The sequence below is a fragment of the Phocoena phocoena genome, chromosome 2 (assembly GCF_963924675.1).
Source record: "Phocoena phocoena chromosome 2, mPhoPho1.1, whole genome shotgun sequence".
Lineage (NCBI taxonomy): Eukaryota > Metazoa > Chordata > Mammalia > Artiodactyla > Phocoenidae > Phocoena > Phocoena phocoena.
In genome coordinates, this window is record NC_089220.1 from 22,970,914 (window position 1) to 22,987,230 (window position 16,317).

Genomic DNA, 16,317 nt, shown 5'->3' on the forward strand with positions numbered 1-16,317 from the left:
AATATGTGATATAACATCAGGGAGAGATAACTGGTCTGAGAGACAACGAAGCTGAAGGTGACAGAGAGTCCTATTTTACAGGGGATGGTCAAGGAGGGCCACTCTCGAAGGTGCCATATGGGCAAAAATCTGGATAGAGTAAGGGAGTGAGTCGTGCAATAGCTGGAAAGAGCTGCATCAGGCAGAGGAAACGGCAAGTGAAAAGCCACAGATGTGCTTGGTGTGCTCGAGCAGGGCTGGGACTAATGAGGGGGCGCTCATCTACTGTGTAACGTTTAAAGGAATGGCCCCAACTCAGTCATCAAGATAAAGAATACCTTATTGCAATATTTTAAAGTCAACATCAATGCAAAACAAAATCCGTGATAAGCAAAAAAAAATCAACATTTTAAACAGACACAAGATCCGACTCTGCAACTGTACAACCCTCACTCGCCCCTCCCTTATCCTGGCTCCAAGTTCAAGGAAGATCAAGAAGACCTGTGTACCTGGAGCAAGGTGATAGGAAACACGGTCAGAGAGAGAGCAAGTGGGAGACCATACGCCACATGGAAAGGGTTCAGGCTTTATACTTGGCCAGGTAGATTGTTAGGTGATTGGAAAAACCACCCGGAGCTTTAGAAACATTTGGAGACCACGGTGAGTAGCCAAGAGCTGACTGCACTTCCCCCTCAGCTGTTCAGATGGCTCAAAATAAGATCCAGTGCTTTCATATATATGGAATCTAAAAAAAAAAGGGGGGGCTTCCCTGGTGGTGCAGTGGTTGAGAGCCCGCCTGCCGATGCAGAGGACACGGGTTCGTGCCCCAGTCCGGGAAGATCCCACATGCCGTGGAGCGGCTGGGCCCGTGAGCCATGGCCGCTGAGCCTGCGCATCCGGAGCCTGTGCTCCACAAAGGGAGGGGCCGCAACAGTGAGAGGCCCGTGTACCGCAAAAAAAAAAAAAAAAAATGGTTCTGATGAACCTAGGGGCAGGACACGAATAAAGACATAGAGAATGGACTTGAGGACACGGGGAGGGGGAAGGGTAAGCTGGGACGAAGTGAGAGAGTGGCATGGGCACATATACACTACCAAATGTAAAATAGATAGCTCGTAGGAAACAGCTGCACAGCACAGGGAGATCAGCTCCGTGCTTTGTGACCACCCAGAGGGGTGGGATAGGGAGGGTGTGGGGGAGACACAAGAGGGAAGAGATATCAGGATGTATGTATACATATAGCTGATTCACTTTGTTATAAAGCAGAAACTAACACACCATTGTGAAGCAATTATACTCCAATAAAGATGTTGGGGGAATAAAAAAAGATCCAGTGCTTTATTAGCAATTCTGGTGGGAAATTCTACCCTATAAACATTACAACCTAATTAGAAGGGCATCTCTTCAACTTCTCCTAGCATCTCGCAGACTTCTGCTTGTATGTGATGAGGCCCTTCTCAGAGATCCCTTAAGGGACTTTTTCCAGCTTTGGGAAGTGCTGATCTATGTGTCCTGCCAACACATAAGTCTTTAAGAGGTGGGTAAACCCATCAAGTTCCTTTTTTTCCCATTAGAACTATGGCATTCTGGAGAGAAAATGTCACTGGAGAGTTCTACCAGGTAATGAGTAAATTAGAGTCCAATTTCCTTCCCCCCAGTTATTCTCTGGGAGGGGAAAAGTAAGTACCTGTGCGAGGTTAAGGAGGAAACAGAAGATATTTCTTGGCTGGCAGCTAAAGTCTAATTAGACTGACAAATCTTCAGTGCCTCCCCCAGTTATGAAGCTTGGCAGGAAAGGAACGAGCCCTGGAGCCACACATTACATAAGGCCTTTAATCAATATTAGTTGAGCCCTGATCCTAAAATAAACTTCCCCTAGAGGCTGTTGTCTGGTGGTAAATGCGAGGGATGGAAAAGTGTGTGGACTCCTAGTCTCACTTCTATCAAGCTGGTGGCAGCAGGCAAAAGGTTGAGGGGCCCAGAGGGGATAATTTGGGGGAAAAGTATAACATAACTTACCCCCTGTTATAGCATGGTATTTGGAATAAAGTAGATTAATCTTGTATCCCAATCCAAGACAGTTTGATTATTCAAAGAACCTTGAGAAAATTCAGTGTTCTAGCCAGAATCTCAAAACGCCATGGACAACAACATGCTGTAAATGTGTGTGTCATGTATGTGTTGAACCATATGGAATTGCTTCTGATCTACAAAAATGGCAGTTTCACAAGTTTCACCCTAATAGAACACTTTGCATGTGATAACCACTCAGCTAAGCTAACTCCCACTCCATACATCCCTTCTAATTGGTGAGTTCAGGGCTGTGATTCAATCTAGGACCCTCAAAGGAAATCCTGGGTGATCACAGGTTTGTGTGGGTGTAGACAAAATTGTTCTTGTGCTTATCCAGCCATACAGGGAGGCTAAGCTCTGTGAGGATCTGTGAGTCCTGGGAGAGTCTCTTGGGTTGAAGTGGTTTTCCAAATGTCTAGCATTTAGTGCAGACTTGTGGGATAGGGCGTGGCCTAAGTTCTTTCCACATCTGGTTGTATTTATTACTCACAACAAGCCTATGGTAAAGATACTGTTGTGCCCATTTTACAGATAATAGAACTGAGGTTTAGAGGGTCTAATCAATATTCCCAGAGAGACACAGCTAAGTGGCTGGAAGAACCTGGCGTCCAACCCAGAAATTCTGATTCTAAATTTCTCTCTCTTTCCTTCAGCATACTGGGACTGCATCCAGGACAGACAGTGTGAAGGATCAACTTTTTAATCACAAGTTTTGCTTTGTTTTGTTTTCCAATAATCAATATCAAGGCTGAAGTGTGCTTCTGACTGTCCCCAGCCTAAAACTGAAAGCAGACCAGAAGGAGGACTTTCCATATAGGTATTGTTACAAAACCTGAATAATTGTGGCTTCCTTCCATAATTTTTGAAAATAGTTCACATTTGCCCACCAGATTTGTGAGTTCGAGATAAGAATGAAATCTCACAAAGCTCTCAAGTCTTTCACTTCTACTGTTTATTAAGGTAGTTCCAATCCAGGCTGAGCATTGTGATTTTCTGGTAATATTCTGGTGCCGGGCAGCCCTGGCCAATGTCAAGGTGACTTTACCAATGCCCAGTTCAGAAAAAGCGGGTCATGATCAGTATTCTGCTAATAGCTTATAAATGATTCCAAATGGTGATTTGCTGAACACGGAACACACTGAGTTCTTTCTTTACTGATAACTAGGTCTGTAGCACTAAGGTAAGAGAATACACATTATTCTTGGAACTATTTTCCTCTTGGCCCTTTCCTCTCTCACAAGAACACTTTGGTCATGGTGGCTGAGAGTTATCCCTAAAAGACTCTTATTCCTCACTTCTGCCTTCCATCCTGAGTGAGGACTAAGGAATTTGAGTGTAGCCTGAGTTGAACTTTTCCACCTTAGAAGCTGACCTACCGGCATCATGATAGTAACCCACCAACACTGGGGTCACATGTAATGCAATGGATGTGCCTGTACAATCTCTGGGGCATCTCTGGTAGTAAGACCCACAGGCAACCTGATCCAGTTCTCCCTTCTTGGACTTCTCCTGTTTGGGGGCATTTTAGGCCAAGACTCTCAGAATCTGAATCTCTTGTATCTCACAAACCCCCTCTATGCACTCTCTGTTCTAGCTGGACTTGGCGATCTCTCTAGGAATCATCTCTGACTTTGTCAATTTAGCTCTGCACATTCAGCCAACCTGGGGTTTGTTCCTAGCACCATGTATCCAAGTCCCAGTTCCATTCTCACCTCATTCATAAGATCCAGCCATGCCATCCCATACACCACTCCTCACCCCCCAACACACCATCACTTGTAAGTCACTATTTCATACTGATAGCTAATGTCAAGCCCTCTTGTCCACTTTACGCTGTAAGCTCCATGATGGCGAGGAACCTGGATTCCTCTTTCTGTAACACCAAAAATACATGTGGATAGACCCATTTCATAACAGAACATACTCTCCAAGGCCCATAGCACTCCCGGTTGATTTAAAAAAATGGAAAAGAAAATTAAAGATGGGTAGTGAGATGTCCATTCCGGAGATCTTACAGACGTTTTATTTGCCAGGACTAATTTCAGCCCCCAGATTCTACTCTGAGCCTCCTTCAAATCCCTATCCCCCAAAACCTCCTAGCCCCGCTCTGAACTTACGGACACTACAGTCAGTAGAAGCAGCCCCATTTTCTGAGTTAGATCCTTGCTTGAGAGGGTATTGGCTTGCATACCAAATGTTGAGGACAGAATATAATAATAACAAGGTTAAAATATATTTAATTATATTCTTCATGATATACCTCTTGTAAGCATTTGACTTTTATTAACTCAGTTATCCTCACAACAATCTTATAAGGACTAGTAGTACCTTTCCCTCCCTCCAATTTTACAATGTGGTAGATTTAGGTTGGTTGCCAATTCTTGCTACTCCTCCTATTGAGAAATGAGGTTTATACATCACTCCCTGAAAGTGAGACTTGGAAAACTCTCTCCAGGGGTCCTGAGCCTCTATGAAAGGAGTCCTAGAGACACGGAGAGAGACGTGGACCCAGCTGAGTCCAGTATTTCCAGTTCACCCACCAAGGCACCAGGTGCATGCGTGAAGCCAGACCCTGCAGACCAGAGTAGCCACTGAATGACCTCAGTCAATTCCATGTGAGGCAGAAGAAATGCCTTGCTGAGCCCTGCCCCAATTTCTGACCCATAAAACTTTGAGATCTAATGACACAGTTGTTGTTTGAAGCTACTAAGTTATGGCAGGTTGCTCCATAGCAATAGGTAACTACAACATACACGACTCGCCCAGGGTCACTTAGTTAATACGAAGAGAAACTAAGTTGTAAACCCAGGCAGTCTGACTTCAGGTACATGCATTTAATCATTCTGCTATAGTTTTACCACTGGAAAAAAAATTAAAATTGTCTAAAGCACATTGATCATCTTAGAGAGAAATCCTTCCACAAGCCATGACACTTCTGATTGTTAAGTGATGATAAGGTACATAATAAAGCCTATCTTGTTTTCTGATTTATTCAATAAATATTTACTGAGCACCTACTAAGTGCCAGACCTTTATTTGAGAATTATCACTTGTCCACCTGCCTTCTCAACCGTAACTTCCTTTTCTATTCAGGGGGGCATCTAGAGACATCCTTCTTTTTTTAAAAAAACACTATTTTATACTGGAGTATAGCTGAGTAACAATGTTATGATAGTTTCAGGTGCACAGCAAAGGGACTCAGCCATACATATGCATGTATCCATTCTCCCCCAAACTCCCCTCCTGCTTGGCACTGCAGCTGTGAGTAATTTAACATAGTCCGTGCAATTCACAAGTATTTTGTAACAAACTAGAGTATCAGAAAGATCAAAGCGCCTATTACTTCCAGGAGGCTAGAGCATTAGAGGGCCATATCAGTTGGCAAACTCTTTGTTCACATTCACACACAGTTAAGAGCATCACTAAAAGCACTTTGCAGTTTTCCTTTGATTTAAAATCAACATTAACCAAGGTCTATCAGAAATGGACTGCTCAAATGATGTTTTCTTACCTTACGCTTAAAGAAATAACCGGTGGATTTTTAATAAACAGATACTTATACTTGTGAATGCACATGCTTATTTTGTTTCTTCTGGAAGAGTCTACTTTTAGGACAACTCTACTCTAGCAATATTATCAAAGCAAAGGAAGACAGAACAGAGTATCATTTGGGAATGGCTGTAAGATTTCACACATAGGTGAAAACGTGAGTGATGGATCTAGTGAACATGAAATCCAGCCTTCTTCCCTTCTTTTTCTTTTTTCTGAAGATTTCCCAGAGATCAAATCTTTATGAGTCCATTTCATTCAAGAAAATTAGGGGCTCACACAGGGCACATAAGAACTCCTGAGACTGACCTTCTTCACCCAGAGTCTTCAGAGTCTGGAAACTGCCTTAAACCTTGGGTAGAATCCAAGGGTAGTTGGGTCCCCGGTCCTAAAACAAGCTTCACATGATCTACAGAATGTATTTAAGACAGGGACAGACTTGGAGACAGGAAGGCTATTTCGTTTTTATGGAGCCCAGGGCAAAGTTCTTATGGCTAGTTGGCAGAACAAACAGTTCAAAACCCTTGGCATAGTTATTTCCTTTAGCTAATCTTTACAAAGAATATGGGGCCTTTTTATCTGTCATCCCCATCTAATCCAATTTTGCTAGTCTGTTGGCTTTCCTCCAAGACTACTTTATGTATTTATACACCTTTGAAAACAAAGAACATCAACAGATTTATAACTCATTTTTATAGCCTTTCCTGTAGAAGCAAAAGGAAAGACATGTAGATGTAATCCAATTATTACTGGACTAAAGAAAAAGAAACACACCAGAAAGGAGGTTGTTAGAGAGAGCATCCTCCAGCTGTCTACAGCTGCTGACCTCTAAAATGACAACAGGTTAAATGATGTTTAGAATCATACTCACTTATAAGACTTTTGTACCTTGTATCCTACTCTGGCTCCCGTAGTTTGTACAAATACTCACCCAATCTGCTCCTATTTATGTATGTGCTGGCTGCAGGAAGGAAAGCCCCAGACTGATAATTACCATGGCTTAGTCCCTGAATCCTCATGTAACGTTAAATCCTTCTGAGGTCAGTAAAAATTTGGCCTTGCAAAGAACTACAGGACCATCCATTCCTATGAAGAAAAAGCCATATGCTTCTCTGCTTCCCACAGGGTTAGTGGAATGTATTCTGACAGAGACAGAAAAGTCTGCCAAGACCTGTGCAGATAGAACTATCCTTTCACCCACAATAAACAGATATGCTCTAGAGCTATAGAGAGCCATAATAGAAATATATATTGTCTTTTATCTTCTTTTCAGTGAGTATAGTGAAGTGTCAGGAGTTATTGCTTTAATATCAGTAGAGAAAAAGCTATTTTTCGGGAGCATGTGCGAAGGTATACATGTAACAACACGTGCAACTATAAGACTGCTAAGTAACCAGCTTCTTAGTAGCTTTTCTAAAACACATTAAATTGGCCTGATAACATCATCAGTGTATCAGCTTCCAATTGTCCCTGTGGAGTCACATAAGGAATGGTCTGGATATTTCTACTCAAAGAAAAGGGAAAAGGTAGACAACACTTTTACCACTGCCTAACTCTCATAAACTTAATTCAGAAGAATGGGAACACATTGGGGGTTTAAATGATTATTGACTCTAGGTTTATAATGTCCTCTGAAGTCAACGGAAGGGTGATGTCAAAGACTCAACTGAACCCCTGGCCAATGTCTTAAAACTAAGAAACAGAAAGGACAAGTACTGATCTGCTGAATCTTCTGCAGATACTAACTAGACTAGGGGTCATTTTCCCACAAGCAATCGGAATGTCTTATTTTTTGCCAGAGCATTTAAGGCTAAAAATTCGATTAACCTTCTCCCCTCTACTAACTAGATTTATGAGATGCCAAGGAAGTCAGCAAAGCATTAGCTTTAGCTTGGGTATAATTACTTTTAAGTGACAAAACAAAAACGTTAACCACAAAACTAAGGACTTCCTACATAGCTAAACTCAGACCTTCAAATTTTCTAATGTAATTAGGACCTTGGTCAATATAATATAAAGGAAACGAAGTGGGCCAAAAATAATAAGTGAATAATCAACACTTATCAAATACAAACGCTGCATTTTATAAGGATTAATTGAAGCTCTAGCTTCATCTGCCCTTGATTTAATGCTACCCACTGGCCTCAAAAATGAACAATTCACGTCCTAGCAAAGCCATCAGGAGGATGCGAATAGAATCGAACTAGGATACAGTCTTTCCTATGATAACAAATTTTCCTTTCCCCCTTTTCCCTTTTGGCTAGTGAAAAGAAAGGTAGTAAAATGAGAGGTGGGAGTATTTCATGGTGAAAATTTGCTCATTTTGAATAAGAGCTTTGCCATCCTTCCTACAGGCATCCTTCCTACAAACACAGTCATTCAGACACTTTAGCTACGTAGTAACACTGACCATGATAGCAACATCTCAAAGACCAAGAGGCGGAGTCAATTAATTGTTGGAGAAAGGCTTACCTGAATGCTGGCTGTAGAGCGATTCTTGCGGGTTGTGGTAGTAGCCATTGTAGTGGTGGTTTCCATGACAGTGGTAGACATTTCTGGTGGCATGGAGGTTGTCTGTGTCGTTCCCAAGATTGATGGGACTTCTCCCACCAGTCGTACACTTCCATTGATTTTAATATTGGGGTTGTTCTCAGCCGCCATGTTCAGTACTTTTAAACCATCATAATAGAGCCCAGAAAGCTGGCCTTGGAAGAGGCGTCCTTTGTCCTTTCCACCGATAGCTATTTGCGCCTGGGTGTTGAAGATGGTTAACTGCCGGCCTAGTGGGTTGGGTGGAGGAAACATCATTATTCCTGTACATTTTCTCTGTTTGCCTTACCTTGTCTGAATGGACCAGACATCAAAACAGGCTTCCTTGAGCAATTGAAAGGAAGAAAACTGGGTAACAAAAATTCAATATAGACATTGGCAAATAACATTTCACTGTTTATCTCTTCCACTGTCTAGCTGAATATCCTAGATAACCTGAACAAAAGAGCCTCTATCTCTTTATTGTGAGGCAGGAGAAATCTTTTTCAATGATGAGCAGTATTATAGTCTTCCTGGTTATGCAGTTGTAGATGACAGAAAAAAAAAAACAGGTGATGAAAATAATAAATCATAAATACTTACTGTACTGATTTTTTAACCTAAAAAGTAACACAATGAAAACTAAAAAGAATTATATATGGCAAATAAAAACTCAGTGAGGTAACACAGAACACTGAATTAAAAAACTAGGTCTGATAATTAAATTAAATTAACTGAAATTAACTTAGATTCTAGTTAAGAGACCTGGATTTATTGTATACTTATAAAAATAAACATTTTGGTCACCAAACACCTCACTTCCTAGAAATCTTCCTAATGCCTAATATTCTACCAATACTTGCTATTTAATAAACATCATGACAGATTATTTCCCATCTTTATTAATTTGGAGGAGGGGGCAGATTACAGTCACACAACTAAATCTCCCTCTAAGATATGGAAAATAAGTAGGCATTGATCATGTCTGTGAGAAAGGGGGGAAGACAAAAAATGTCATTTAAGAGGAGGGATAGGTGTTAATGAAAAAAGCTACACATAAAACACCTTAAAGAGATATAGAGGTATGCTAACGAATTGAAGCAAAGAGTAGCTCACCTTATTTGAAGTTCCCATTTGGGGAACCATTTATGCTTCTGTGGACAGAAAACTATCAGAATGAAATGATGGTAGAACAGAGGTTAGAACAGTGTAACTCAACTTATCTTCCCCCCAACTATTCCTACTTTAAAAAGCTTCTCTTAAGTTCGAGATGTTTCCCAGAAAAATCTAAATACCTTTTAAAGGTTAGAGCCTTCTATTCTATTATTTCTCCAGATTATTTTCTTCTGTTTCTCCATATGGAGAAAGGTGGAAAAATTTTTTAATGGAATTAAATATATCCTTTCTGAATTGTTCTCCATTTTAGTCAGTGCTCAAACAATACTTCATTTATTCTTAATCTAATTGCCTGAATATTTTTAGCTATTAATGACTGGAAACAATGTTCTGATATACTTGCCTTTTTAATAAAAGGGAGTATATTTTTTTAAAGACTGAGGTTTTCATATAATCTCAAATATGAATAGAGGCATGCTGTGATATTTGGGCACTTAACCCCTACCACTATTACATGGCCTTTAAGCCTACACAGTGATTAGCTATCCTTGAATGTCTGGTGTATAATGTGGAGTCCCTACTCAACGCAGAAAAACGGACGAAACAGAAAGGACAGAGAAGGCAAGATGCATCTGTTCAGAGGGAATTCTTTGTACAAGACCCAGCGCCACTCACTGGGCAATGCTTAAGGGCATATTAGTCAAGAATGATTTATAACTAATACCCCTTTGGAAGCTTCAAACACTACACTACACTATGAAGACTTGGACAGATAATTATGTTATAGTGAAAATAATCTCTATAAAAATATCTGGAGCATGGAAATGGAATCTGCTGGCTTTAATGATAACAGAATTGCCCAGATCCTAAGGGTCCAATCAAATAGATCTAATAGATTTCCATTATTTTCCCACCAATTCCTTCAGTGCCCTGTGCACATGCATCATTGCCTATCCTTTGGCCTCTCATTTCTCACATAAGATGCAGCAAAAAGTTCAATGCCCAATAATACTGGGTAATGGCCTGGAGCTCATACCTCTTTACTGTTTATTTTTTGACAACAGCTTTATTCTGGAAACCCTAAGCTTACTATAAAAAGAAATGCCGGGCTTCCCTGGTGGCGCAGTGGTTTAGGGTCCGCCTGCCGATGCAGGGGATGCGGGTTTGTGCCCTGGTCCGGGAGGATCCCACATGCCGCGGAGCAGCTGCGCCCGTGGGCCATGGCCGCTGGGCCTGCGCATCCGGAGCCTGGGCTCTGCAACAGGAGGGGCCACGGCAGTGACAGGCCCGCATACCGCAAAAAAGAAAAGAAAACAACAACAACAACAAGAAAACCAACAAAAAAAGAAATGCCATGATGGAAGGGGAGAATAAATATGCTCCTGGCCTTGCATAGGCATTTGCAGTGGTTAACATAATAAGAATTTGCCTAGTAAGAGATCTCTAGGGCTAAAATTCAGTATCTTACACCTCAGTGCCAAGCTATCCCTTCCATTCACATAACTGTTGGCCAACCATAATATTAATGCCTATTCATCTCCTTTTTTCCATATAGCCAAACACTGATAATCAGTTAATGCTTATAATTGTATACAGGTAGAAAATGTTATATTTCTAATATTCACAACAGTACTTCACATCTGTAATGGTCCTCATCTTATTTTCCTATTGATGTTATTCTGCCCTTGCTTACAAATAAAAAGAAGATCAGAGAGAATTGAAATGCAAAGTTGAATTATACTGGTTAGAAATGATGGATCTGACCAATCCCTCCCATCAGGAAACTTGCACAAGCCTCTTAGATAGCCTCTTCCACCAGAGGTCAGACAGCAGAAGCAAGAAGAACTACATCCTGCAGCCTGTGGAACAAAAACCACATTCACAGAAAGACAGACAAGATGAAAAGGCGGAGGGCTATGTACCACATGAAGGAACAAGATAAAACCCCAGAAAAACAACTAAATGAAGTGGAGATAGGCAACCTTCCAGAAAAAAATTTCAGAATAATGATAGTGAAGATGATCCAGGACCTCGGAAAAAGAATGGAGGCAAAGATCGAGAAGATGCAAGAAATGTTTAACAAAGACCTAGAAGAATTAAAGAACAAACAAACAGAGATGAACAACACAATAACTAAAATGAAAACTACACTAGAAGGAAGCAATAGCAGAATAACTGAGACAGAAGAACAGTAAGTGACCTGGAAGACAAAATAGTGGAATTCACTGCCACGGAACAGAATAAAGAAAAAAGAATGAAAAGAAATGAAGACAGCCTAAGAGACCTCTGGGATAACATTAAATGCAACAACATTTGCAATATAGGGTCCCAGAAGGAGAAGAGAGAGAGAAAGGACCTGAGAAAATATTTGAAGAGATTACAGTCAAAAACTTCCCTAACATGGGAAAGGAAATAGCCACGCAAGTCCAGGAGGCACAGAGTCCCATACAGGATAAACCCAAGGAGAAACACACTGAGACACATAGTAATCGAATTGGTAAAAATTAAAGACAAAGAAGAATTATTGAAAGCAGCAAGGGAAGAACGACAAATAACATACAAGGGAACTCCCATAAGGTAAACAGCTGATTCCTCAGCAGAAACTCTACAAGCCGGAAGGGAGAGGCACGATATATTTAAAGTGATATAAGGGAAGAAACTGCAACCAAGGTTACTCTACCCAGCAAGAATCTCATTCAGATTCTACCTCACTTACACCAATGAACAGATCATCCAAAATGAAAATAAATAAGGAAACAGAAGCTTTAAATGACACAATAGACCAGATAGATTTAATTCATATTTATAGGACATTCCATCCAAAAACAGCAGATTATACTTTAATCTCAAGTGTGCATGGAACATTCTCCAGGATAGATCACATCTTGGGTCACAAATCAAGCCTCAGTAAATTTAAGAAAACAAATCATAGCAAGCATCTTTTCTGATCACAACGCTATGAGATTAGAAATGAATTACAGGGAACAAAACATAAAAAACACAAACACATGGAGGCTAAACAATACAGATCACTGAAGAAATCAAAGAGGAAATCAAAAAGTACCTAGAGAAAAAGGACAATGAAAACACGACCATCCAAAAACCTATGGGATGCAGCCAAAGCCGTTCTAAGAGGGAAATTTATAGCTATACAAGCCTACCTCAAGAAACAAGACAAATCTCAAATAACAATCTAACCTTACACCTAAAGGAACTAGAGAAAGAGGAACAAACAACACCCAAAGTTAGCAGAAGGAAAGAAATCATAAAGATCAGAGCAGAAATAAATGAAATAGAAACAATAGCAAAGATCCATAAAACTAAAAGCTGGTCCTTTGAGAAGATAAACAAAATTGATAAACCATTAGCCAGACTCAACAAGAAAAAGAGGGAGAGGACTCAAATCAATAAAATTAGAAATGAAAAAGGAGCAGTTACAAAAGACACCACAGAAATACAAAGCATCCTAAGAGACTACTACAAGCAACTCTATGCCAATAAAATGGACAACCTGGAAGAAATGGACAAATTCTTAGAAAGGTATAACCTTCCAAGACTGAACCAGGAAGAATTAGAAAATATGAACAGACCAATCACAAATAATGAAACTGAAACTATGATTAAAAACCTTCCAACAAACAAAAGTCCAGGACCAGATGGCTTCACAGGCAAATTCTATCAAACATTTAGAGAGGAGCTAATACCCATCCTTCTCAAACTCTTCCCAAGAATTGCAGAGGAAAGAACACTCCCAAATTCATTCTACAAGGCCACCATCACCCTGATACCAAAACCAGACAAAGATGCTACCAAAAAAAGAAAATTACAGACCAATATCACTGATGAACATAGATGCAAAATCCTCAACAAAATACTAAAAAACAGAATCCAACAACACATTAAAAGGATCATACACCATGATCAAATGGGATTTATCCCAGGGATGCAAGGATTCTTCAATATACACAAATCAATCAATGTGATACACAATCTTAATAAATTGAAGAATAAAAACCATATGATCATCTCAATAGATGCAGAAAAAGCTTTTGCCCAAATTCAACATCCATTTGTGATAAAAACTCTCCAGAAAGTGGGCATAGAGGCAACCTACCTCAACATAATAAAGGCCATATATGACAAACCCACAGCAAACATCATTCTCAATGGTGAAAAACTGAAAGCATTTCCTCTAAGATCAGGAACAAGACAAGGATGTCCACTCTCACCACTATTATTCAATGTAGTTTTGGAAGTCCTAGCCACTGCAATCAGGGAAGAAAAAGAAATAAAAGGAATACAAATTGGAAAAGAAGAAGTAAAACTGTCACTGTTTGCAGATGACATGATACTATACATAGAGAATCCTAAAGATGCCACCAGAAAACTACTAGAGCTAATCAATGAATTTGGTAAAGTTACAGGATACAAAATTAATGCAAAGAAATCTCTTGCATTCCTATACACTAATGATGAAAAATCTGAAAGAGAAATTAAGGAAACTCTCCCATTTACCATTGCAACAAAAAGAATAAAATACCTAGGAATAAACCTACCTAGGGAGACAAAAGACCTGTATGCAGAAAACTATAAGACACTGATGAAAGAAATTAAAGATGATACCAACAGATGGAGAGACATACCACATTCTTGGATTGGAAGAATCAATATTGTGAAAATGACTCTACTACCCAAAGCAATCTACAGATTCAATGCAATCCCTATCAAATTACCAGTGGTATTTTTTACAGAACTAGAACAAAAAATCTTAAAATTTGTATGGAGACACAAAGGACTCCAAATAGCCAAAGCAGTCTTGAGGGAAAAAGATGGAGCTGGAGGAATCAGGCTCCCTGACTTCAGACTATACTATAAAGCTACAGTAATCAAGACAATATGGTACTGGCACAAAAACAGAAACATAGATCAATGGAACAGGATAGAAAGCCCAGAGATAAACCCACGCACCTATGGTCAACTAATCTATGACAAAGGAGGCAAGGATATACAATAGAGAAAAGACAGTCTCTTGAATAAGTGGTGCTGGGAAAACTGGACAGCTAACACGTAAAAGAATGAAATTAGAACACTCCCTAACACCATACACAAAAATAAACTCAAAATGGATTCGAGACCTAACTGTAAGACCGGACACTATAAAACTCTTAGAGGAAAACATAGGAAGAACACTCTTTGACATAAATCACAGCAAGATCTTTTTTGATCCACCTCCTAGAGTAATGGAAATAAAAACAAAAATAAACAAATGGGACCTAATGAAACTTCAAAGCTTTTGCACAGCAAAGGAAACCATAAACAAGATGAAAAGACAACCGTCAGAATGGGAGAAAATATTTGCAAATGAATCAACGGACAAAGGATTAATCTCCAAAATATATAAACAGCTCATGCAGCTCAATATTAAAAGAAAACAAACAACCCAATCCAAAAATGGGCAGAAGAGCTAAATAGACATTTCTCCAAAGAAGCCATACAGATGGCCAAGAAGCGCATGAAAAGCTACTCAACACCACTAATTATTAGAGAAATGCAAATCAAAACTACAATGAGGTATCACCTCACAACAGTTAGAATGGGCATCATCAGAAAATCTACAAACAACAAATGCTGGAGAGGGTGTGGAGAAAAGGGAACCCTCTTGCACTGTTGGTGAGAATGTAAATTGATACAGCCATTATGGAGAACAGTATGGAGGTTCCTTAAAAAACTCAAAGTAGAATTACCATATGATCCAGCAATCCCGCTACTGGGCATATACCCAGAGAAAACCATAATTCAAAAAGTCACATGCGGACTTCCCTGGTGGTGCAGTGGTTGAGAGTCCACCTGCCGATGCAGGGGACGCGGGTTCATGCCCTGGTCTGGGAGGATCCCACATGCCGTGGAGCGGCTGGGCCCGTGAGCCATGGCCGCTGAGCCTGTGCATCCGGAGCCTGTTGCTCCGCAATGGGAGAGGCCACAACACTGAGAGGTCCGCGTACCGCAAAAAATAAAATAAAATAAAAAAAGTCACATGCACCCCAATGTTCATTGCTGCACTATTTACAATAGCCAGGTCATGGAAGCAACGTAAATGCCCATTGACAGATGAATGGATAAAGAATGTGTGGTACATATATACAATGGAATATTACTCAGGCGTAAAAAGGAATGAAATTGGGTCATTTGTTGAGACGTGGATGGATCTAGAGACTGTCATACAGACTGAAGTCAGAAAGAGAAAAATATTGTATATTAATGCATATATGTGGAAACTAGAAAAATGGCACAGATGAACCGGTTTGCTGGGCAGAAATTGAGAACAGAGATGTAGAGAACAAACTTATGGACACCAAGGGGGGAAAGCGGCAGGGGGTCGGGTGGTGGTGGGATGAATTGGGAGATTGGGATTGACATGTATACACTGATGTGGATAAAATAGATAACTAATAAGAACTTGCTGTATAACAAAAGTAAGTAAAATAAAATTTAAAAATTAAAAAAAAAGGAGCAGCTGATTTGGGGGCTCTGGCTCACTCAGGCCATGGTGGAGGGAGGGGTACGGAATGTGGGGTAAGCCTGCGGTGGCAGATGCCAGGGTTAAAAAAAAAAAAAAAAAAAAAGAAATGATGGATCTCCTTTATTCCAGTTGCCATAGTTCACTCCAACAAGTGGTCTTTGCTTGTTCAAGATTGACCCAAGCATGGAGCAAGGCAAGACATGTGTCCTGGGCTACACGATTAAGCCACCGCTCCACTTCTGGCTATTCCTTCTTTCAAGGAGAGATGTGACTAATCACTTCTTGAGAACAAGACACTGGTGGGGTGAAATAGGGAAGGAGGCTGCCTGTGTTTCAGATTTCCATCATGCCCTAGGAAGTATCTGGACCTTTGTTTATTTGTCTGTTTCATGTTTTATTTCTGGCTAGGTCTGCTTTTCTTATGTTTTAAAACCCTTTCCTAGCCTTCTGTACCTGAGATTAGGTGGTTAATAGTGAAGTTGGCAGGCACTAAAGGAATAGGGGGATATTCAAGTCTCCTGCCATCTCTTCCTCTGATCAATTTATCTCTC

At 40.2% G+C, this 16,317-nt stretch overlaps 1 protein-coding gene across 12 annotated transcripts in view; it reads right to left on the reverse strand.

Annotated features, from left to right (window-relative positions):
• NRXN3 (neurexin 3) overlaps window positions 1-16,317 on the reverse strand; it is a 1,619,945-nt gene that overhangs the window by 144,459 nt on the left and 1,459,169 nt on the right. For 11 of the 12 annotated variants that reach the window (XM_065871344.1, XM_065871334.1, XM_065871333.1 and 8 more), the window contains one exon: window positions 8,074-8,381. In XM_065871344.1, the coding sequence (XP_065727416.1) occupies window positions 8,074-8,381 (308 nt within the window). The remainder of the gene's footprint in view (window positions 1-8,073; window positions 8,382-16,317) is intronic. The other variant, XM_065871341.1, reaches the window with a different exon arrangement.